The sequence below is a fragment of the Aquarana catesbeiana genome, linkage group LG04 (genome assembly GCF_042186555.1).
Source record: "Aquarana catesbeiana isolate 2022-GZ linkage group LG04, ASM4218655v1, whole genome shotgun sequence".
Taxonomy (NCBI): domain Eukaryota; kingdom Metazoa; phylum Chordata; class Amphibia; order Anura; family Ranidae; genus Aquarana; species Aquarana catesbeiana.
Genome location: NC_133327.1, coordinates 244,406,485 through 244,430,567, shown reverse-complemented (window position 1 = coordinate 244,430,567; position 24,083 = coordinate 244,406,485). Strand labels below are relative to the sequence as shown.

The 24,083-nt window shown below is 44.5% G+C and overlaps 1 protein-coding gene across 2 annotated transcripts in view; it reads right to left on the bottom strand.

The window, feature by feature from the left end:
* XXYLT1 (xyloside xylosyltransferase 1) overlaps positions 1-24,083 on the bottom strand; it is a 407,388-nt gene that overhangs the window by 163,213 nt on the left and 220,092 nt on the right. For both annotated transcript variants that reach the window (XR_012243816.1, XM_073626344.1), the window contains exon 3: positions 22,739-22,871. Coding sequence is in view for 1 of the 2 variants with exons in the window: in XM_073626344.1 (XP_073482445.1) it covers positions 22,739-22,871 (133 nt within the window). In the remaining variant the exon portion in view is untranslated. The remainder of the gene's footprint in view (positions 1-22,738; positions 22,872-24,083) is intronic.

Here is a 24,083-nt window from a genome sequence, read left to right as displayed (position 1 = left end):
GCGTTTTGCATTAAGGCAAATGTGTCCAACCTTTTGACTTCCCTGGGAAACACTGGAAGAAGAGGAATTGTCTTGAGCCACACATAAAAACATTAAGGACCCTGATTCTGTAGCAGAGATGATAGCTCCTATATTTTATGATTTAGAAGCTACTACTTTGCTCCAAATACTCTCTACTGTGGACAAATTAATGAAAGCAGTGCACAGTAGCCTTTAACAGCAAATGACTCTCCACAATCAAAATAAGCCCATTTGGGGAACTGAGGAACTGGCTAAGTCACAAAACTTGACTTTTTAGGTACACAAAAGAATGATTGTGCAATTTACGATGCTCTCTTACAACTACAGCTAATGCCCTCAGCCTTATGGTTTTGTAATGATACTCTAGAGCAGGGGTCCCTGACTGCTGATGACCGAGGTGGAACGGCGGGGATTGAGCGGTGACCGCAGTCTTCACTGGGCTATCACAGACTGAGTATGCTCACCACCTGCTGTGCACCCATGCCTTGTCTCCTCTATTGGCTTCTCCACCTGCCCTGATGACGATGTCATCCTATCAGCAGGGCAGGGGGTGGGAGGAGCTGCAGATCAGAATTGAGAGCTCCTTCCACTCTTGCCTTGCTGATAGGATAACATTGTCGGTTGGGCGGGGGAGACGGGAGAGGACACATGGAATGAGCACAGCCTCTGCCCTGCCAAAGGTATTACAGTGCAGTTCCCTCTACATCGCAACCCCCTTTACAGAGCACTGTAAAGGATTTCAACCTGGTGTTCTCTTTCCTACAGAGATCCCCTTTTGAATTGATTAGACACCCTTGGAAGACCTTCCATTGGAAGACCTCACATGTAAATTGCTTTTCTGATCGCTATTATGTCTGTTATGTGTGTTGTGTGTTCCTGAATTGACATGTCTTTCTCGCTTTCCACAGGAACAAAGTGGTTTTGAGATCAACACCTTCATTTTTATATAAGGTGGTTTCTCTCATTTCAATGAGGACATTGTCCTTCTCTTTGTCCTGCTCCAAAACATGACAAGCAAATAGCTTTACACTCTCTTGATGTGGTCAGAGCTGTCAGGGTCTATCAGCCCTGCCGGTTTTCCACAACTGGTATGTGCATGGCAGCCAGGGAATGAAAACTACTTTCCGGCCAAGCAAGAATCAATGCAACTTTTCTATAAGCAGCAAGACTTCTGGTTTCTTCCTGATGGTTGATGTACAACCACTTTTACCTACAGGTAAGCCTATATTAAGGGTTACCTGTAGGGGCTGGAAATATCTCCTAAACCTCCACGGTTTAGGAGATATTTACAATAAAGCCATGCGCCGATGTCTATGGCGCATGCGCACTTTATAAAGGGTAGATTGTGCTGTTTCTAAAGAGGGTCAAGCCGTGACTGACAGCTACAGAGCGCATGCACGGGGGAAACATCACGCGACTCCGGCCAGTCACAGAGCCGGAGTTCGCAGCCCCGGAAGGAAGAGGGGTGAAGATGGACGCTCACTGCTAGTGGGGACAGACCGGAAATTTTAAATAAAGAACTGTGAATCAAAATAAGGGTCAGTGCCCATGAATGCAGACCCACCATTGCCATGAATGCAGCCACACTGTTGCCATGAATGCAGCCTTACCATTGCCAGGAATGCAGCACCCCTGTTGCCAGGAATGCAGCACCCCCAATGCCATGAATGCAGACTCACCATTGCCATCAGTACAGCTTGATTGATGCCCATCTGCAGCCTTGGAGGGGACAGGCAGGGGGCGGGACGCGCCAACAGTTTACATAAAGGAGAATCTGTTTTCTCTGCGGCCTCTTTAATACAAAGTCCCGCCTCCTATGATAGACAGAACAGTCGTCCAATGGCAGCGTAGGAGACGGAACTTCCTATTGCAGAGGCCCCGTGCAAACAGGAAATACACCTGTATGTATGGCAGTTCTACATTTGTGAGCAATGTTCCCGCATCTCTATTATTAATATCAACCGTGGAGGTGTATAGTGATAGGAAGTAAGACCGAAATTCTCCCGCTACTCTATCAGGCTCGGTGATCAGTTCTCCATTAGTGCTCCTGAGGGATACCACTGTAGGTGTTTTAAGATCCAAATGGGCCAAATATGCCAGAAGGCGTCCCGCCCTCTCCCCACATTCATACAGCCTCTGTTTGGTGTAAAATATGTTTCTCTCCGCTTTTTCAAAGTGCAAATTCGACACTATGCGGGTTTGTTGCTTTAGTTGGTCAGCGTTAATGGAAGTGGGGTTAGAAGTAAATTCCCTCTCTATGTCTGTCAGGGCTTGTTCTGCCTGGTGGATTATGTGAGAGGATGTTTTCTTATATTTATTGATACGTTGGGCAAGTGTCATGCAAGCAAGGGATTTAAAAGCATCCCAAACTATCTCAAAAGGTGCTGAGTTTCTGTTATTTTGGAAAAATATATCCCATTCAACCCCAATTTCATCTATTCCCGGGACTACCGATAGCCAGAAAGGGTTGAGTTTCCATGTGTATGTGCTAGGTGGGGATTCAAGTTTGAGTACAGCCCAATATTGAGCATGATCCGATAATGTGCGAGGGTTGAAGCCCACGTCCTCCAGTACAGGAAGAAGGGAGCGGGATACTAAAATAAGGTCTATCCTAGACATTGAGTTGTGTGACACTGAAAAGCAAGAAAAAGCCTTGTCTTGCGGATGACGATATCTCCAAGTGTCTATCAAGGCCATCTCACTGAGGAGCCTGCCGAACCTAGTGAGTTGTGGGGAGGAGTTGTCAGATGACTGTGTAGTCAGTCTATCTAAGTCTCTGTCTAGTACATTATTAAAATCTCCCATCCACATCACCGGGACAATAGGAAATTGTGACATAAAAGCAATACCCTCGTGTATAACATTATAGTGGAACGGGGGGGGGGGGGGTATATATACCGCCAAAATAAGTATCTCAAGCCCATTTACTTTTGCGTGTAAAAATAGGAATCTGCCTTGTGGGTCTGATTTAAGCGTTAACAAAACAAATTGTACCATTTTTGCCACTAGTAGTGCAATTCCTCTAGAATTAGAGGTGTACGGAGCATGGTACAACCAGCCCACCCAGGGTTTTTTTAGTGCTGACAATAGCTGCCCGGTGAGATGAGTCTCTGTTAGGGCTATTATCTCAGCTCGCATATTTTTAAGAATAGATAAGGTCGCATTTCTTTTTGGTCTAGCCCTAACACCCCGCATGTTCCACGTGACACATTTCAGTCTAGAAACCATGTTTGATCCCGCTTATCTGTGGCCTTGTCACCCCGGCCGAAGAGAGGCAACCCCGCCCCGTCCCGCAATATCGGAGGACGTGCGTCACCTCCCAGCCTGGCCAAGGCAGCAAGGCCAGGATCCACATATTCAGTATCTGGGGTTGAGTCTGCAATTTTCCAGTATAAAGTATTAGATAACACATACATGTTAGCATAGTAACCAAGCAACTGCAATTAGAACTCCTCTCATCTCTAATAAACCGTAATATAGCACAACAGCAACAGAACTTTTTCAGTTTGTAAACTAACACGCTGGGCCGTACAGGCAGACATCCACCTCCACACAACTCGGAAGTAAGATGCTGTTCCTGTACATTCCAGGTAAACAAAACTTGCGCCTTGTGGCGAACATTACATGCAGTTCCTGTGAAAACAGAATCCACTAGGAATCCTGTATCTAGGGGGACAACAAATCGCTGAAGAGTGAGCAGTAACATGAGGAACTCGGCTCCCAAAACATGACTCCCAGGATGGTATGATGGTGGGAAGTATACGGATGTATAAACTTGAAAGTACCCTCTGGGAGTCATGGAGGGCCTCCGCTTGCCAGCCTCGTCGAGCATCCATGGGGGATATTATAATTATAGGGGAAGAAGGTATATGCCAGAAGGTGGTACTTATTTTTGGCCCGATAGGAATAATAATGGGAATATATCAGGGTATAGGGGATAAAAGTTAGTTCACTGGTGGTGTGGGGGCTGTCTCCATGCGAGCTCGTATGTTACAGTACCTGAATGAAGTAAGGCTCGGTATGTCTCGATGCAGAGGGTAGTGCTGGTGTTCCGTTCAGGAATCAAGGATAGCCTATGGTAATAGCAGTCATCTTGGAGTCTAGGACAGTGCTCGGTCCGGCACCGCTCTGTTTTCCATCCACTCAAACACCGCTTCTGGTGTATCGAAGAAGTGAGCTCTATCCTCGACGACCACACGCAGTCTGGCCGGGAAGAGCATTGCGTAAGTGTAATGGCGGATCCGCAGCTGTCTTTTGGCCTCCGTGAATTGCGCGAGCTTATTTTGAACTTCCGCCGAGAAGTCTGGAAAAACTTTTACTTCTCCATTTTTAAAGGGAATGTTGCCCTTCAGCCTGGTGAGCCGGAGGACAGCATCGCGGTCACGGTAGTTGAGCAGTTTAGCAATAAATGTTCTAGGAGGTGCACCATGGGGGGGAGGCTTGGATGCCAATCTCTGTGCTCTTTCCACCACGAATGAGGTGGAGAATTCGGCCCGGCCAAAGGTGGATGTTAACAAATTCTCCAGAAAGGAGGGGGAATCAGTGCCTTCCGCACCCTCTGGTAACCCCACAAACCTCAGGTTGCACCTCCGCAGTCTGTTTTCCATGTCGTCTTGTTTCATAAGTACCGTGTTTAGTTGATGTTGTATTCTTTCGGTTGTTATCTGCAATGGCGGTATGTCGTCCTCCACCTGACTAATTCGTGTCTCTGCCTCGGTGACCCGTTCTTAGTTTCTGCAGATCTTGTCGGATTAACGACACGTCCACTTTCACTTCTTCTATCTTACATGTGAGGGTACTCTTGCAGTCCGAAATCGCTTCCAGGACGCGAGCGGTGTCATCTGCTGTTGAGTCCGACGGAGCGGGCTGATCAGCGCCATTTTCCTCTGCGGCCGTCTTATCTTGCAGGCGATATTTTGCAAGCTTAGCGGCCGTGTCTATGGCTTTTTTCGTAGGAGACATTCTCCCTGTGCTTTCCCACTGCTGGCAGGTTAGAGTAGTTGGCTTGTGCGGTGATTATTGCCCCAGGATTACTGGATACGGATTTTCGGCCAGCGGAGCTCTCAATCAGTGGTCCTCACGCCATGCCGGTCCAGGCCACGCCCCAGTTAATCCCCTTTTTAATGCATGCAATATTCTGTTTGCAGCAGCTTGGCATTGCATGCCATTGCTGAGCCTATCATCTACTAGGACCCCCAGGTCCTTTTCCATTATTGATTCCTCCAGAGGTTCTCCCCCCAGTGAGTAGATTGCATTCATATTTTTGCCACCCAAAATGGGTGGCAAAAATACATGTTTCCACATGAAACCTCATTTGCCATGCAGTTGCCCACTCCATTATTTTTGTTCAGATCTACTTGTAAGGTTTCCACATCCTGCTGAGAAGTTATTGCACTGCTTAGCTTAGTATCGTCCACAAATACAGAGATTGAACGGTTTACCCCATCCTCCAGGTGGTTTATGAAGAAATTAAATAGGGGGGGCCCACTTTCCACTCCCGACCATTCCGAGTACTCCACGTTTATCACTACCCTCTGAACTCGCCCTTGTAGCCAGTTTTCAATCCATGTACCCACTCTATGGTCCATGTTAACGGACCTTTGTACAGTAAACGTTTATGAAGAACTGTATCAAATGCTTTGGCAAAATCCAGATACACCACATCTACGTGCCTCCCTTTATCTAGATGGCAGCTCACCTCCTCATAGACGGTTAATAGATTGGTTTGGCAAGAACGATTCTTCATGAATCCATGCTGTTTACTGCTAATGATACCATTTTCATGACTAAAATCTTTTATATAGTCCCTTATCATCCCCTCCAAGAGCTTGCATACTATTGATGTTAGGCTAACTGGTCTGTAATTCCCAGGGATGTATTTTGGTCCTTTTTTAAATATTGATGCTACATTGGCTTTACGCCAATCAGCTGGTACCATTACAGTCAGAAGACTGTCAGTAAAAATTAGGAACAATGGTCTGGCAATTACTTGACTGAGTTCCCTAAGGACTCATCTGGTCTAGGTGACTTATTAATGTTACGTTTTTCAAGTCTGTTTCTAATTCTGTCCTCTGTTAGCCATGAGGGTGCTTCCTGTGATGTGTCATGAGGATAAACACTGCAGTTTTGGTTACTGAAGCCCCCGATTCCCTTGTGAAGACCGAGGAGAAGAATAAATTGAATACCTTTGCCATCTCACCATCCTTTGTAACCAGATTCCCTTCCTCATTGTTTATGGGGCCAATATGGTTTGTCCCCCCTCTTTTACTGTTTATAGACTTAAAGAATTTCTTGGGATTTTTTTGCTCTCTTCCGCTATGTGTCTTTCGTGTTCTATCTTTGCCGCCCTAACTGCACCCTTACATTTCTTGTTGCATTCTTTGTAAAGTCTGACTGCTGATGATGATCCCTCAGCCTTGTATTTTTTTTAAGGCCTTCTCCTTTGTTTTTATATGCATTTTTACATTGGAGTTAAACCACCCAGGACTTTTATTTGCTCTTTTAACCACTTCCGGACCAGCCACCGCAGTTGTACTGCGGCACGTTGGCTCGCTGGTACGTTACCTTACGTCGTTTCGACTTTTGGCCACTAGGGGCGCTCCGGCGGCACGCTCGCCCGCAGCGTGTGCCCTGGGCCAATGCGAATGCCTGGTGGGCGCTATGATTGCTGGGCACCAGCTATCGCTCGTGACAGAGCGAGACCCGGGATCTGTATGTATGTAAACACACAGATTCTGGTTCTCTCAGGGGAGAGAAGACAGATCGTGTGGTCATACTAAGTATGATCACCAATCTCCCTCTTCCCTAGTCAGTCCCACCCCCCACAGTTAGAACACACCTAGGGAACACAGTTAACCCCTTGATCGCCCCTTAGGGTTAACCCCTTCCCTGCCAGTGACATTTATATAGCAAGCAGTGCATTTTTATAGCACTGATCGCTGTATAATTGTCAATGGTCCCAAAAATGTGTCACAAGTGTCCAGTTTGCCCGCCGCAATATCGCAGTCTCGATAAAATAAAAAAAAAACGCATATCGCCGCCATATAATAATAAATAAATCTATTATAAATCCCCTATTTTGTAAACGCTATAATTTTTGCGCAAACCAATCAATATACGCTTATAGCGATTTTTTTTTGCCAAAAATTTGTAGAACAATACATATCGGCCTAAACTGAGGAAAAAATGTGTTTTTTTGAAAAAAAACGTGGGATATTTATTAGAGCAAAAAGTGAAAGATAGTGTTTTTTTCAAAATTGTTGCTCTTCTTTTGTTTATAGCTCAAAAAATAAAAACCACAGAGGTGATCAAATACCACCAAAAAAAAGCTCTATTTGTGGGGGAAAAAGGACATCAATTTTGTTTGGGTGCAGCGTCGCACAACCGCGCAATTGTCAGTTAAAGCGACACAGTGTCGTATCGCAAAAAATGGCCTGATCATTGAGCAGCCAAATCTTCTGAGGCTGAAGTGGTTAAATGTATTTCCCAATGGGATGCGCTGACTAATGCCCTTATTTATTATGCTAATTAAGCAAACCCATCTCTCCTCCGTGTTCTTTGTTCCTAAGATTTTATCCCAATTAATATCTTCTAGCAAGGTTCATAGTTTAGGGAAGTTGGCTCTTTTGAAATTCAGTGTCTTTGTATTCCCCTAATGTTTCCTATCTGTGTGATTCATACTGAAGCTAATTGACCTGTAATTGCTGTTTCCTAAATTGCCCCGTATTTCCACATCCGTGATCAGGTCTGTATGGTTGGTAAATCAGTAGGTCTAGTAACGCTTTGTTTCTAGTTGGTGCGTCTACCATCTGACCAATAAAAAGGTCCTGCAAGAAATTTAGGAACTGGGGAGCCTTAGACGAATACGCGGTTTCTTCCACCCAGTCTATGTCTGGATAATTAAAATCCCCCATTATGATGACACTTCCCATCCTTGCCGCTAATCCAAATTGTGAAAGGAGGTCTGTCTCCCCCTCCTCCCTCAGGGTAGGGGGCCTATAGCATACTCCCAGTATTATTTTCCCTATAGTTTCATTACTTTGGAGCTCTACCCATAAGGATTCCACCTCCTCCCTAGCTCCCTTAGTGATGTCATCTCTCATATTCACTTGTACATTATTATTATTATTAGGGTTCAGAGGTGTGCTGGGTGCAGGGCGTGCAATCCCAACCCCAGCCTCAACCCCCCAAGCTTCCTCACTTCTCTCTCTCTTACCGATCCCGCCTCTCGAACCTTCCTGTGTTCTGGAGACCTGTCCCTGCCTTTCCCCTCCGTGAGTGTAGGGACCTGTTAGATCCATGAACTGCTGAACAATGCTATCCCTTGTAAACACAGAAGTCTTTAAGGTTTACAAGTGACAGCGGGGACCGGGAGCAGAGGGTAAGAGCCAGAGGTGGCGGAATGGAGTTCTGACACATCCCAGCTGCAAAACTGGAGGCGGAAGCCACATGACAAGGCCTGGAGGGCCACATTAGGCCCATGGGCCTTGTGTTTGACATATGTGACATACAAAATAATGGTGAATCTCCCTGATGATACTACATCTGGGAAACTATTTAAACCTTATTTTACGGTTTTTAATATACTGTTTAAAGTGGTTGTAAACTCTCACATATACCCACTCAAGTGAACAGCCTCAGAAAATACGCAATGATTAAACAAATCCTCCTACATGAGTTTTACTTATTTATCTGAAGTCTTCTCTTTTTACAAGCTTTCAAAAGTGCTGAATTTAGATGAAGGATTTCATCTGTCAGGAACACAGAGGAGGGGGCGGAGAGCTGCAGTTACAGCTCTTGTACAGTGTGTGAAGAAATGATGCAAAGCTGTTTTGTGAACAAACAAGCTGTAAATTACACTCAGAGCTTTGGGGAGAGACAAGTAAGCACTACAGATATATGTGCTTTGTTCAGATTTCATGACTGAGGTTTACAAACACTTTAAAGAATACTCCAACATTTCCTCCAATGGACAGACTTCTGCTGACACGCAGATATAGGTAATGAACCGCCATTACTACAAGAAGTCTTTTAAAGTGGCAAAACTGTTCAGCAGGCTCTGCTGAACAAACCTATAGCTTTGATCAGCAATGATAATTCACTATTCAGAGCTATTGAACTTCAAATTGGACCTCTCCCCCCACCCGCCTCCCCTTATCCTCGCCATGGATAAAATTACCCTCCCCCCGCTGCAGCACTGATCCCGCACCAATCCTGCTGTCATTGATCTATGGTAGCTTCCCTCCGTGCCCTCCCACACGGCACTAGGTACTGCATGGGAGCCACAGCCACTGGCCAGCTCTCCCTTCCCCCTCTACTGCCAGCTGCAACTGTTGTTGGGGCAAACCAAAGCTGTTGGAATGGAAAGCGAGGGGGGCATGGTAAACATGTGCTCTTACCAGCCCTCTTCCTTGCCTTAAATGGACAGTGAGCGATCAGTACTGATCACTTTTGTGTCCATTCACATTCATCACAAGGGCATAGTAAACAATGATTCAGTTTTGTGAATGAATAGCAGTCTCTATACAGAGAGACTTCATTCATATGCATGGCAGCTGAGGCTACAGAGGACTGCCTCAGTCCCTTTGTCTATTTAGATCTTTGACATCTCACCAAAGCACCCCCCCGCAAAAATAAGGTACAAAATATTAAAAATTTTTAAAATTCAAATGAGAAAACCCCTAGAACATAGTAAGGCCTCGTTTACAAGGGCATATCACAGCGTACACCCCTGAGAGGCCATGTGTACAGCTGCTGATCCTAATTTGACATCTGTGTGAGTCCCGGTGCAAGTCCCTGAGCTCACACTGTCTGCGTTTGGGGCCATGCACTCACACCCATACAGATGTCAGATTGGGAGCAGCGGCTGTGCCTGTGCATCCCAACTGACATGAACGTGACTGCACCGAACACCTGGGCATCCCCATGGGGGTAAGCACGGCCCTCCAAGGGGGTACACTTTAGTACGTTCCATGTGAACGAGGCCTCAGTAGGAATTTAGCAGAAATTTTGTAAGTTGTGTTGTTTATCCACTAATAACGATCTTAGTATATTTTTAGCGTAAATAATGGCTTGCTAAACATTTGCGCAATTGTTGCGGGGCCTAAAAAAAAAAAAAAAAAAAAAAAAAAAAAAGGCGAAGGCAGAGATCGTCTGGCCTGGACGGCTTAAGTAGGCAGGGCTGACGAGCAGGATATCAAAAACAGGTGAGTCACTGTGGACAGATAGGAGCTGGCATTTAGCCAACAGCTGAGCGGCTAGCTCAGGGAAGGAAGGCCTGAGCCCAGCCCTGACAGTACCCCCTCCTCAATGACCTCTCCCCCTCGGAGGACCACCAGGCTTGAGGGGAAAACAACTATGGAAATCACGGAGGAGGACAGGGGCGTGTACATCCGAGGATGAGACCCAAGAGTGTTCCTCCGGACCCTACCCTTTCCAATGCACCAGGTACTGTATGCGCCCACAGAACCTACGGGAGTCAACAATGGACTGTACTTTATAGTTCTCATGGTTCTCAACCTGTTCAGGGTGAGGACAAGGCACCGAGGTGGTAAAGCGGTTGCAGACCAAAGGTTTTAATAAGGAGACATGAAATATATTTGAGATACGCATATTAGAAGGAAGGTCTAATGCGTAAGCCACTGAGTTAATTCTGCGAAGAATAAGGAAAGACCCAATAAACCAAGGTGCGAACTTCAGAGAGGGAACACGAAGTCGGAGGTTGCGAGATGACAGCCAGACCCTGTTCCCAACCTGGTAGGAAGGCGCAGACATGCGTCTGTGGACAGCATAGAGTCTGTACCCATCATTAGCATGTCGCAAAGCCTCCTGGACTTGTGCCCAAGTTGAACGAAGACCATGGAGATGCTCCTCTAATTCAGGAATACTCTGCGGAACAAATTAGTCAGGCAACATAGAAGGTTGGAAACCACAGTTCGCCATAAACGGGGACAATCAGGAAGCATAATTCAAGGCACTATTATGAGCAAACTCCGCCCACGGTAAGAGGTCTGACCAGTTGTTATGATGGTCAGAAATATAGCAACGTAGGAATTGCTACAAGGACTGGTTGGCTTGTTATGCGGGTGATGCGCTCATTAGACTGCGGGTGATACGCAGAGTAGAAAGCAAGCTGAATTCCCAACTGTGCACAAAAGGCTCGCCAGAACCGGGACACAAACGGACTACTTCTGTCCGAGACAATCACTTTGGGTAGCCCATGTAAGCGAAAGATCTCCCGCGCAAAAATGGAAGCCAGTTTCTTAGAAGTGGGCAACTTCTTAAGTGGAATACAATGAGACATTTTCGAGAACCGGTCAACCACCATAAGGATAACTGTGTTGCCCTGGGAGTTGGGTAACTCCACAATGAAATCCATAGACAGGTGGGTCCAGGGCCTTTCTCCATTGGGTATGGGTTGTAGGAGGCCCACTGGTGTCGTGGAGTCTTACTCTGAGCACACACGGAACAGGCAGCTACGAAGGCGGTTGCAGTTACATCAGCACGTAGACTAGGCCACCAGAATTGTTGGGAAATGGCCCAAAAGAGTTGATTCTTCCCAGGGTGGCCAGCAGCCTTGGGAGAATGGCAAGTCTGGAGCACGGCAGTACGGAGACTCTGTATGACAAAGCAACGGTCACAAGGTTTCTCAGGAGGAGCATGGACTTGAGCAGCAAGAATTTTGTCACCCAAAAGGAGAAGTGAGACTGGTGCGAACCGTAGCCAGAATATGATCAGGAGGAATCACAGGAACCGGAACAGACTCCATCTTGGAAGTGGAGGAAAAGTGTAGTGGCAAAGCGTCAGCCCTTACATTCTTGGTACCGGGTAAGAATGAGAAAATGTAATTGAAACTAGACAAGAAAAGAGCCCGTCACGCCCTTCTGGGAGAGAGGCGTTTGATTCTTATGGTCAGTAAGAATGAGAACCGGCACAGTGGTACCTTTGAGAAGATGTCTCTATTCTTTCAGGGCTAAAATGATCGCTAACAGCTATCTGTCACCAATCTTGTAATTGCACTCCACAGGTGACAATTTCTTGGAAAAGTAGCCACAAGGATGCATAGCACTCTCAGGAGGTAGGACACTGAGACAGAAGGACTCCAGTCTCAGAAGTATCAACCTCAAGGATAAAAGGTAACGTAGGATTAGAATGTGCCAACACAGGAGCAGAAACAAAAGGTGGCCTTGAGACTCTCAAAGGCCTTAATGGACTCCGGAGACCAACTCTGTGGGTTACCGTCCTTTCTGGTCATACCAGTCAAGAGCTTGACCAGTGACAAGAAGTTACGAATAAACTTCCGATAATAGTTGGCAAAGCCCAGGAAACGCTGCAGAGGACGTAAACCCATGGGTCGGGGCCACTGTAGGACTGCTGAAAGTTTCTCTGGGTCCATCAAAAAACCAGCAGCGGAAATGACATAACCCCGGAATTTAACCTGTTCCCGATGGACTTCACACTTCCTCAATTTACCATACAGACTGTTCTCTTAGTGTCTGAAGCACACGACAGACATCTGTGTGGTGGCTCTCCAGGGACTTTTAAAATATGAGGATATCGTTGAGATAAACCACCACACAACTGCAACAAATCTCGGAGGACATCGTTAATAAATTCCAGGAAAACTGCCGGGGCGTTACAAAGGCCAAAAGGCATTACGAGGTACTCATAATGGCCTGTTCTGGTATTAAATGCAGTTTTCCACTCGTCAAATCAAGCTTTGTGAAAAACGTTGCTTCCTTGAGGCGGTCAAATAACTCCATGATCAACGGAATCGGATAGGCATTCTTAATCGTGAAGCGATTGAGACCCCTATAATCAATACAAGGTCTCAGTTCACCACTCTTCTTCACAAAGAAGAAACCAGCACCAGCAGGAGATGAGGATTTGCGGATGTAACCTCGAGAAAGTGCATCTGCAACATACTCCTCCATGGCCTTATCCAAGACCGACAAAGGGTAAACCTGGCCACGAATCATATGACCGGCAAACTACCGGCTTGACTTTTGTCAAAGACATCGCTAAAATCGCTGTACTCCTCCAGCAGGGAGGAGAATGAAGAGGTTCACAGGGCCTTGGCTATCTTCTGGAATGTCTTACTGCAGTGTGGCGACCAGGAGAGAACCTCAGCACGGAGCCAATCAAAAAAGAGGGGTTGTGCCTCTGTAACCAAGGATAACCAATAACCAGCGGAAACTTAGGTAAGGAAATAACTTGGAATTGGATCATCTTATGGTGAAGAGCCCCTATTGCCATGGACAATGGAACAGTCTCATGAGTCACATGGGCAGGCTGTAGAGGTCTCCCATCAAGATCCTCAATGGCAAGTGAAGTGTCACGCAGCTGCAGCGGCATCGAGTGCTTTGATACAAAGGCAGCATCAATGAACAGGCCTGCAGCCCCAGAGTCGATTAGAGCCTGTATCTTGACAGACGACTCAGCCCAAGAAAGGGTAACCGAAACCAGGGGTTTATCCTTCAGGATAACTGGGGACAAAACAACGCCACTTAAGGTCTGTCCGTGACAGGACCTCAAGGTTTGGGTGTTCCCTGGATGGGTAGAAGAGACTTCAAAAAGTGACCTGCCTGGCCACAATAAAGGCACAATCTCTCCCTCCTCCTAAGGGTGCTCTCATCCGCAGAGAGACGAGTGAAGCCCAAGTGCATGGGTTCATCTTCACTGACCGACTCAGTACCAGGAGGCATGGGAGGTGAGGGAGGCAAGGGTGGGACTGCAAAGCTCGCAGACAAATGTACAGGAGGCTTCCGCAAGCGCTCCTTAAAAGAGAGTCTTTCTCTGAGTCTGGAGTCAATGAGGATGGCAAACGTGATCAACTTCTCCAGCTCAGTGGGTATATCTCGGTGTGCCATCTCATCCTTGATGGAATCCGAGAGACCATGAGAAAAAGCAGCCACGAGGGCCTCACTGTTCCACGCAACCTCTGCTGGCAGAGTACAGAGTTCAATGGCGTAATCGACAACAGTTCTCGTACTCTGTTTGATGGACATGAGGCACTTGGCAGCAGAAGCGGAGCATGCGGGAATGTCAAATACCCTTTTAAAAGAAGCCACAAACTCAGGGTAACTCAAGACAACAGGTTTTTCCGTCTCCCATAGAGGGTTTGCCCAGGTCAAGGCTCCCTCAGGAAACAAAGATATCACGAAAACCTACTTTGCTTATATCCATGGGAAACATCTGGGGCAGCATCTCAAAGTATATCTCAGCCTGGTTGAGAAACCCTCTGCATTGGACTGGATCACCCCCAAAATCTCTGGGGAAGCGGAGCGGAACCAGACATACCTCTTATAGAGGTAAAACTCAAGGCGGGTGCCCGCACAGAGACTGGAGCAGCAGCAGGGATTGCCTGCAACACAGGTTGTACCGGAGCAGCCAGAGTGGGAGATTCCAGGTGCGTCATGCGACTCAGGAGCGTTTGTAACGCCTGGGCAAACTGATCCATGCAGTGAGCCTGCTCATCCAATCTGGAAAAAATGTTACCAACAAGTAGATTGACTGCATCTTCTGAATTCATGGCCTTTGCTTACTGTTAGAAATCATGAATCTTCACAAAGAGACAGAAGTCTCTGTTCCATTGTCCATGGCAATAGGGGCTCTTCACCATAAGATGATCCAATTCCAAGTTATTTCCTTACCTAAGTTTCCGCTGGTTATTGGTTATCCTTGGTTACAGAGGCACAACCCCTCTTTTTTTGATTGGCTCCGTGCTGAGGTTCTCTCCTGGTCACCACACTGCAGTAAGACATTCCAGAAGATAGCCAAGGCCCTGTGAACCTCTTCATTCTCCTCCCTGCTGGAGGAGTACAGCGATTTTAGCGATGTCTTTGACAAAAGTCAAGCCGGTAGTTTGCCGGTCATATGATTCGTGGCCAGGTTTACCCTTTGTCGGTCTTGGATAAGGCCATGGAGGAGTATGTTGCAGATGCACTTTCTCGAGGTTACATCCGCAAATCCTCATCTCCTGCTGGTGCTGGTTTCTTCTTTGTGAAGAAGAATCTTTGTGAGACAGAAGTACAGTTAAATCATACTTGTTTAATAATAATAAAAAAAGGTAAACAGAGTAAACGTATTCAAAACATAGCCAGAGTTCAGGAACTGAAACGGATAGTCAGACAAGCCAAAACGTCAGGGATCCAGAGAACAGCGTAGTAGAACAGCAAGCAGGATCTGGAGCCAGAAGGAATGTCAGCCAAGCAAGTCTAACAGGAACACAGGAGAGCGTCTCTAGAGATGTAACCAAGGCAAAGGCAGAGATTATCTGGACTGGACGGCTTAGGTAGGCAGGACTGATGAGAAGGATATAATCAACAGGTGAGTCACTGTGGAGAGATAGGAGCTGGCAATTAGCCAACAGCTGAGCAGCCAGCTCAGAGAAGGAAGGGCTGAGCCCAGGCCTGACATGTGCTTTCAGAAAATATATGGTTTTGGGGTCTTTTACCAACTCAAAGTTGTGAGAAATGATAACTTCCAGATTTTGAGAATTTTCTTATGTACAGTTTTGCGCACCTTCAGTTTTCACCATTTCACAAAAAGACGCAATGTAAAATTTACAAATATTTGTAATTTATCAACTCAATAGTTTTAGCTTTTATATTTAATAGGAATTAAACAGGAATTATGTAAGTTTTGCCATATATGTATCCACTAATAATGATTTTAGTTTACTTTTAGTGTAAATAGCAAGTTGATAAAAATTTGCGCAACTACTGTGGGGCCTAAAAAAAAAAATCAGGAGCACATTTTTTTTATTCTACAGGTCATGTGCTTTCAGAAAATATATGTCTTGGGGGGTCTTTTCCCTTACAGCTTTCAGTGTTTGTTAAAGTAGAAAAAACAATGTAAAAACTGCAAAAACGGTCTGGCCACCTGAATTTAAAAGTGGAATGCAGGGGCTGACAGCGAAAGGGTTAAACTCTGGTGTCAGTGGGATTGAAGAATTCTTCCCAAATACCTATCCAGCACTGTTCCTAAATGGGAAATTATAAATGTACTGCGCCACAGAGATACAGTAGTTATATGCAGCAGTTGTCTATTGTGAGGTTATCACCCAGCAAATTAATAAATAGTGAAACAGTGCTAGCACCAATTAGTGAATTACAATATGATGTAAAAAGAGTTTCAACAAAATTATCAATATGCAAAAGTGACAAAAAAAAAAAATATCAAATGAAAGTGACACGTGCTTTCAATAATTCATATTTTCCATTTCATTTCTCATATTAAAGTGTCCCATGCAGAAATAAAGTGTTCCGTGCAAAAAAAGTATCCAATACAACCAATTCATATAAATATATATAAAAGTGTCTTTTGGCATCTTGACTCTATATTGTAACACAGAAAAACTGCAAAAGAAAGAGGGTTTTTCCTATTTTAATATTTACCCCATGGCCTGAAGGGTCTCCAGCACCTTGTGAAGCTATGACAAGAATCTAAGCAAACAGGAGGACATAGTCCAGATAAGGAAGAACCAGATTTTTGCAGATAAAAAAGTGTGACATCGGCTTAGCCAATACTTTAGCTAAATATTCTGGCTGACGCCGAGAGACTGAATGGCAAAACCTAGGATTGAATCGAAAACGGTCTGCTGTCTGGACTGCAAGTTTGAGATACTGCTGATGAAGCCGATAAACTGGAATGTGAAGGTCATACAGATCTAGAGTAACATTGTAAGCATCCCTTTTCAAAATCTTTTGTACCAAATAGATGCTTTTCATGCTGAATTTCTTGTAGTTTGGATATTTATTAAACAGCTTTAGATTTATGATCACACTGTAATTTCCAGACAGCTTCTGTCTTGAACAAACTGAATTGTTTGTACAGTTACTACTGGGTTTCCCTGAAAATAAGTTCTACCCCGAAAGTAAGACCTAGCCTGATTATCGGAGAGGGCTGCAATATAAGCTCTACCCCGAAAATAAGCCTTAGTAAAGTCCATGTAAAAAAATGTAATCCGTTTTGTAAAAAGATTATACCGGTATAAGGTGCCGTGTGTCTTCCTTTGTAACTGTATTATGGAAAAATACCTTTTTTACAGCGCTCACATGACCCTCCCTCAGCAGTGCTCGGAGTGGGCTGACGTCAGTGGGGATCTCAGACCGGAGAAGAGGAGCTCAGACAGGTCATGTGAGCACCAAGGGGCGCTGTAAAGAAGGTGTTTTCCATAATACAGTTACAAAGGGAGACACAATGCACCTTATACTGGTATAATCGTTTTACAAAACAAATTAGCTCCAGAGATGCAGTCGGGAGATGGGAGAAAGTCAGCCATCACTGCAGCCATCCACCAGTCGGGGCTTTATGGCAGAGTGGCCCGACGGAAGCCTCTCCTCAGTGCAAGACACATGAAAGCCGGCATGGAGTTTGCTAAAAAAAAAACACCTGAAGGACTCCAAGATGGTGAGAAATAAGAGTCTCTGGTCTGATGAGACCAAGATAGAACTAATTGGCCTTAATTCTAAGCGGTATGTGTGAAGAAAACCAGGCACTGCTCATCACCTGTCCAATACAGTCCCAACAGTGAAGCATGGTGGTGGCAGCATCATGCTGTGGGGGGGTTTTTCAGCTGCAGGGACAGGACGACTGGTTGCAATCGAGGGAAAGATGAATGTGGCCAAGTACAGGGATATCCTGGACAAAAACCTCCTCCAGAGTGCTCAGGACCTCAGACTGGGCCGAAGGTTTACCTTCCAACAAGACAATGACCCTAAGCACACAGCAAAAATAATGAAGGAATGGCTTCACAACAACTCCGTGACTGTTCTTGAATGGCCCAGCCAGAGCCCTGACTAAGGCTGCATTCACACCTGAGCGTATCGTTTTTGAGCGTTTCTTCCAGCGTTTTGTCACGCGTTTTTTCAGGCATATTTGCGCGTTTCCATGCAGCGTTGTCCGGTGTTTTTGAGCTTTGGCAATTTTTTTTATTAGCCAATAGGAAAAATGATCATCTGTTTCATCATTTGTTGCTATGTTGTTAGATTTTGTCATCTGCTTCCTGCTCCAAAAACACCCAAATCTGCCCAATTCGCGCGACAAAAAAGGGTCCAGAACTTGTTTGAGCTTCAGGCGTAGGGCTTCAGGCGACTTGGAGTGGAGATGTGAACCATCTCCATAGAGAATAATGGATTTTTTCCCCTCAAGCGTTTTGTAGCTTGAAGCTTCAAGCTACAAAACGCTCAGGTGTGAATGGGCTCTTGAACCCAATTGAGCATCTCTGGAGAGACCTAAAAATGGCTGTCCATCAATGTTTACCATTCAACCTGACAGAACTGGAGAGGATCTGCTAGGAGGAATGACAGAGGATCCCCAAATCCAGGTGTGAAAAACTTGTTGCATCTTTCCCAAAAATACTTAGGACCATGTGATATTTCAGTTCTTTTTTAATAAATCTGCAAAAATGGCAACAATTCTGTGTTTTTCTCTCAATATGGGGTGCTTTATGTACATTCATGAGGAAAAAAATTAACTTAAATGATTTTAGCAAATGGCTGCAATATAGCAAAGAGTGAAAAATTTAAGGGGGTCTGAATACTTTCTGTCCCCACTGTATAAGACCCGGTCTTATTTTCGGGAAAACACTGTTCCATCCCCAATTTCAAAAAGTTGAGACGCTGTGTAAAATCTACGAAAAAAACGAATGCAATGATTTGCAAATCTCATAAACCCATATTTTATTCAAAATAGAAAATAAAAACCTGAGAAATTTTAACCACTTGCAGACAGCTGGCCGTCATATGACGTCCTGGGCTTTGTGTCAGTATATCTGAATGATGCCTGTAGATACAGGCATCATTCAGATATCGGCTATTTCAGCCGGCGATTCCCTACACCATAAGGATGATCAGCCGCTTGATCATTCTTACGGGGCGGCGGGAGGGGACACCTCCCCCCCCTGCTGCCCTCCGGTGATTCTACCGACTCACCACTGCGATCGGTGAGTCGGAGAATGGATCTGCCGGCCCTGAATGTTCACCATAGAGATTTCCGGCAGACCAGATGGTCGCCGGAGTCTCTATGATCTCTATGATCATTCAGATATCGGCTATTTCAGCCGGCGATTCCCTACACCATAAGGATGATCAGCCGCTTGATCATTCTTACGGGGCGGCGGGAGGGGACACCTCCCCCCCCTGCTGCCCTCCGGTGATTCTACCGACTCACCACTGCGATCGGTGAGTCGGAGAATGGATCTGCCGGCCCTGAATGTTCACCATAGAGATTTCCGGCAGACCAGATGGTCGCCGGAGTCTCTATGATCGTCGGAGACCGGGCGCTATGTTATGACGTCACGCCCGGCCTCTGCATTTAAAAAAACGGCGGCGCCTCGGCTGGGAAGCCGAGGTTGTTTTATTTTTATTTTTTTATTTCAGGCTTCCCAGCCTAGAGGTGAGATGTGGGGTATTATTGACCCCAGATCTCACTGTAAAGAGGACCTATCATGCCATATTCCTATTACAAGGGATGTTTACATTTCTTGTAATAGGAATAAAAGTGATCACATTTTTTTTTTAAAGTGTCAAACTAAAAAATGTAAAGTAAAATTAACAATAAGAAAAACATTTTTTTTAAAGTGCCCCTGTCCCCGTGTGCTTGCACACAGAAGCAAACGCATACGTAAGTCCCGCCAACATATGAAAACGGTGTCCAAACCACACATGTGAGGCGTCGCTGCGAACGTTAGAGCGAGAGCAATAATTCTAGCCCTAGACCGCCTCCAACTGAAAATATGTAACCAGTAAAATTTTTTAAAGCGTCGCATGTGGGGATTTTTAAGTACCGAAGTTTGGCGCCATTCCATGAGCGTGTACAATTTTGAAGCGTGACATGTTAGGTATCTATTTACTTGGTGTAACTTCATCTTTCACATTATGCAAAAAAAAATGGGCTAACTTTACGATTTTATTTTTTTTTAAAGCACAAAACGTTTGAAAAATTGCTGCGCAAATACCGTGCGAGATAAAAAGTTGCAATGACCGTCATTGTATTCACATTCATGTATACCATTTTAAGAAAAAATAAGGTCATTTTGAAATTGATAGCAGTAACACCTCTCAAAGAAGTTGGGGCAGGGACATGTTTACCACGATGTAGCTTCCCCTCTTCTTTTAACAACACTCTATAAACATCTAGGAACCCATGAGACTAGTTGCTGGAGTCTTGAGAGCGCGCATTTTCTGGTGCATGTTCAGATATGGCTTTTTTGCATGATTGCTGTTTATCTTGCACTCTTGTTTGGCATGTCGAACAACACAGTAATTTTTGGAAGTATTCCTGAGCCCATGCAGTGCTGTCCATTACAGATTCATGCCTGTTTTTAATGCAGCGCCATCTTAGGACCCAAAGATTACGGGCATCAAATATTGCATTTCGGCCTTGTCCCTTGCGCACACAGATTCCTCCAGATTCTTGGAACCTTTTGATGATTTCCCACGTTTTTTTTTTTTTTTAATATCCATATCTTTTGTTTATAATGGATATTTAAAGCACTCACGTTTGTATTAATAATCAGCGCTCGATTGCCGACTTTAGAGAGGAATACATCTTATATTCCTGTTTTGTACAAGTTTCCATAGTGCTTGTGGGCATGAGAAGCCCACAAGCACTATCTTCCAGGCTCTGGTGCAGCTAAGCTACCAGTATGCACCACTCGTACTCGCACATGCGCCATATGTACGGTGCAGCGCCGTACACTTCTAGCATTGCCATCACAACGGACAGCGTCGTCGGAAGTGCCCGCCCCCTTGTGATAGCAATGAAGCCCTCGGCGCTGCTCAGTGACTCCTGGGAAATGATGACAGACATTTCCCAGGAGCACTAGCGAGCACGGGCGCCGAGGGAAATGACGCCAGGCGCCTTGGAGAGAAAGAGGCAGATTATGAGGGACCCCCTAGCAACAGACCAGAAAAGGTGAGTAAAAAAAAAAATTCCCAAAGGTTGGTATTTAGATTTAATGCTGCTGATTATGTTAAAAAAAAATATGACTGGAACTCCGCTTTAAAGTCTTTGCAATTTTATGTTGAGGAACATTATTCTGAAATTGTTTAACAATTTTTAGACGCATCTTTTCACAGACTCTCTAAGGTGCTCTTTTTATACACAGTTATGTTACTGACATTTTGCTAATTAACCTAATTCCTTGTTAGCACCACTTATTTGTCCAGGTTTTTGTTGCTCTGTCCCAACTTTTTTTTAAATTTGTTGCTGCCATCAATTTCAAAATGACCTTATTGTTTTTAATGGTGCATTTTCGCTGTTTAAATATTTATGTTTTCTATTGTGAATAGAATATGGGTTCATGAGATTTGCAAATCATTCCATTCTGTTTTTAATGCATATTTTTCCCAACTTTTTATGAATTAGGAGTTGTATTGTGTTCTGCTTATGAAAACCTGAATGCAATTGAAGAACACTTCTACCTGTTTACCTGAGCTCTCGGTGGACGAGTCAGAATTTTTTTTTTTTGGGGGGGGGGGGGGGGCTTAGGAATCCCAGATGGTTTCCCCACTTGTTGGAGCAGAAAAACAAAGGTGCTGGCAGAAACTCTGACCCACTTATGCCTGAACCAAACCATTCTCTCCCAGACACCTGAGTCTGCGTCATTTTGGTCCTTGGGAATGGAATCTGTAGGATTAAAAAGGCCTGTATTTATAGAGACACCACTTTTTCATGGTGTCGGGGTTCAGCTGAGAATATTCCTGTCAACCTTGAAAAAAGAAACGTCTATTCCTGAATTTTTTTTTTCTGTTTAGAAAACGTCTTACCTTTTTCTGCTGATCTAGATAAGACAGTATCAAGTTCAGAACAGTATAATACCCTTAAATGGGACTCCACATCATTTACATTTGGAAGTAACATTTCTGCTCCATGACTTTAGCCATATCGCCCTTTCAAAATAATTGAGTAGGGCTGTGAATCTAGTGGAGATTTTGACTGACTTAACGAATGTCTGTTAAATAAGGCAAGACCTTGGTGACTACCTAAAGAAAGTACTTAAACTCTTCCACAGGAAAATGCAACCACAGACCTGCTCCACCATGGCCCATCCCAAAGCCCATCCAGTCAGTCAAAACAAACACCTTGTTGTTCCATGTGGTAGAAAATACAAACAGAATTGAGGCCAAGGGGGTGGGTTTTCTTGCAACCGGAACCAATCATCATTTATGCAGCTGTCCTGGTAGATGATGGGGAAACATTTTTTAAAACATTGTGGAAAGTGTAGGGAAGGGTTAAAACCCCTGTCATGTTATTTGTTGCAGTCTGTGTGCCATTAGGAAGATTTCCCTTCACTTCCTGTCCCAGAGATGCAACGGGAGATTCAAGAGAATCTCCCAAAATGAAGGGAATTCCTTTTTACATAGCATAGCGGTCACTGAAACAGGTGTCCCCATTGAAAGATTTACCCTCCTCGCTTATTCTGCTTACAGCTTTTTGGATTTCCCATCACATTCTGTACAAACAATGGTCACCAATAAAAACAGATGGACTGATCTCAATAACAAAGACATAGGCATCAATAAAAATCTTAACAGAGTCTAACCCTGCCAAATTCTATACAAAACAAAAAAAAAATGCCATTACATACACTATCTGTGTTTTGGGGGTGGTAATGAGACCCATTATAATGTTATAAATGGATTTCTTTCTTCTTTACACAGACAACTAGAAAAGTGGGTTAGCCTATGACATGGTATAAAAGTTCCTTTACCTGTATACTGGTTGCATTTCTTGGGCAATCCCAATGACCGAAGACTGGAGGAAGTTGTCAAACTCCTCAAATAGTTCACGAATGTTGGTCTTAAATTTCAGATCCAGGTCTAGTTGAATAATGCGAGTTATATCTGTCAAAATAAGAAGTACCAACCTTTAATTTTTAATTTTTTTTTTAAAGTAGACTGATATAAACTCATTAGTTATATTTAAAGTGGTTCTAAAGACTTAGAAGGTTTTTTAACTTCATGCATAAAGGTAAAAAAACTTCTGTGTGCAGCAGCTCCTCCCACCCCCCCCACCAAAACTTACCTGAGCCCCATGTAGATCCAGCGATCTGCACAAGAGCCTCGGCTCTCCCGGGTCTCTCCCTCCTCATCGGCTGAGATATCAGCAGTAGCCAATGACTCCCGGTACTGTCAATCACAGCCAGTGGTCCAATGACGAGAGAGAGCCGGGGTGGGGCTGAGCCGTGAATGGACACACAGAGCAGGGGTTTGGGAGCGAGCAAGCTGCCTGTATGGGGGCACTGGACAGGAGCCTTTAATATCACTTTAGGTTGACCAGAGATATTAGACAGTAGCCAGATGGGTGTGACTGCGGAAGATTATTTTTATGACTGTTTTATTAACAAGCCAGCATACTTTCTCAAACAGCTGGATCTCTCACCAAAAAATAAGAAAAGTGAAAGTTCATCCCTCGCATTCATGCCACCAGGACCTGCAGCATAAGACAAACTCTTATGAAATACTCTGTCACAGAGAAGCTTTGCTATAAAAAAAATTTGTGTCTGGCCTTTGTTGCGTTAGTTATCGGGTCTGCTGTCCCTATTTGGCACAATTATTGTAGCTCATGCTCAAAAGAGTCTTATTATTTGCATTTTTGGGATTCCAAAGATTGTTACTTTGTCTATTCAAGGTCTCCAGTTTGTGCTAGTGTTATCTTGAGGTACAACAAGGGATATCAAAATTGGCTAACAGACTTTGTTCCAGAGGTTTCAGCTAAGGTGTAAATATCTACTGGCATTCATAGTCCACTCCTGAGGAATCAAGGCAACAAAAAAACATGCATCAATTGCTAAGGGCACAATCAGTCATGACATTTAAACATTCTAGGACCGAACAAAGCTAAACTTTCCCATGTGTGCAAGACTAAAAAAACATTTCAGACAGTCTAATTAGAAACTGGATCTCAACTGTGACATTTTTTTGGCTATTACCCCTTATGTGTAACATCTTTAGACACACAACTAATTACAGTAGATGTATTCTCACTTGTAAACTAAAACAATCATAAAATAATACACAGTTTACAAAGATATTTTATTTGGTAGCATCAAACTA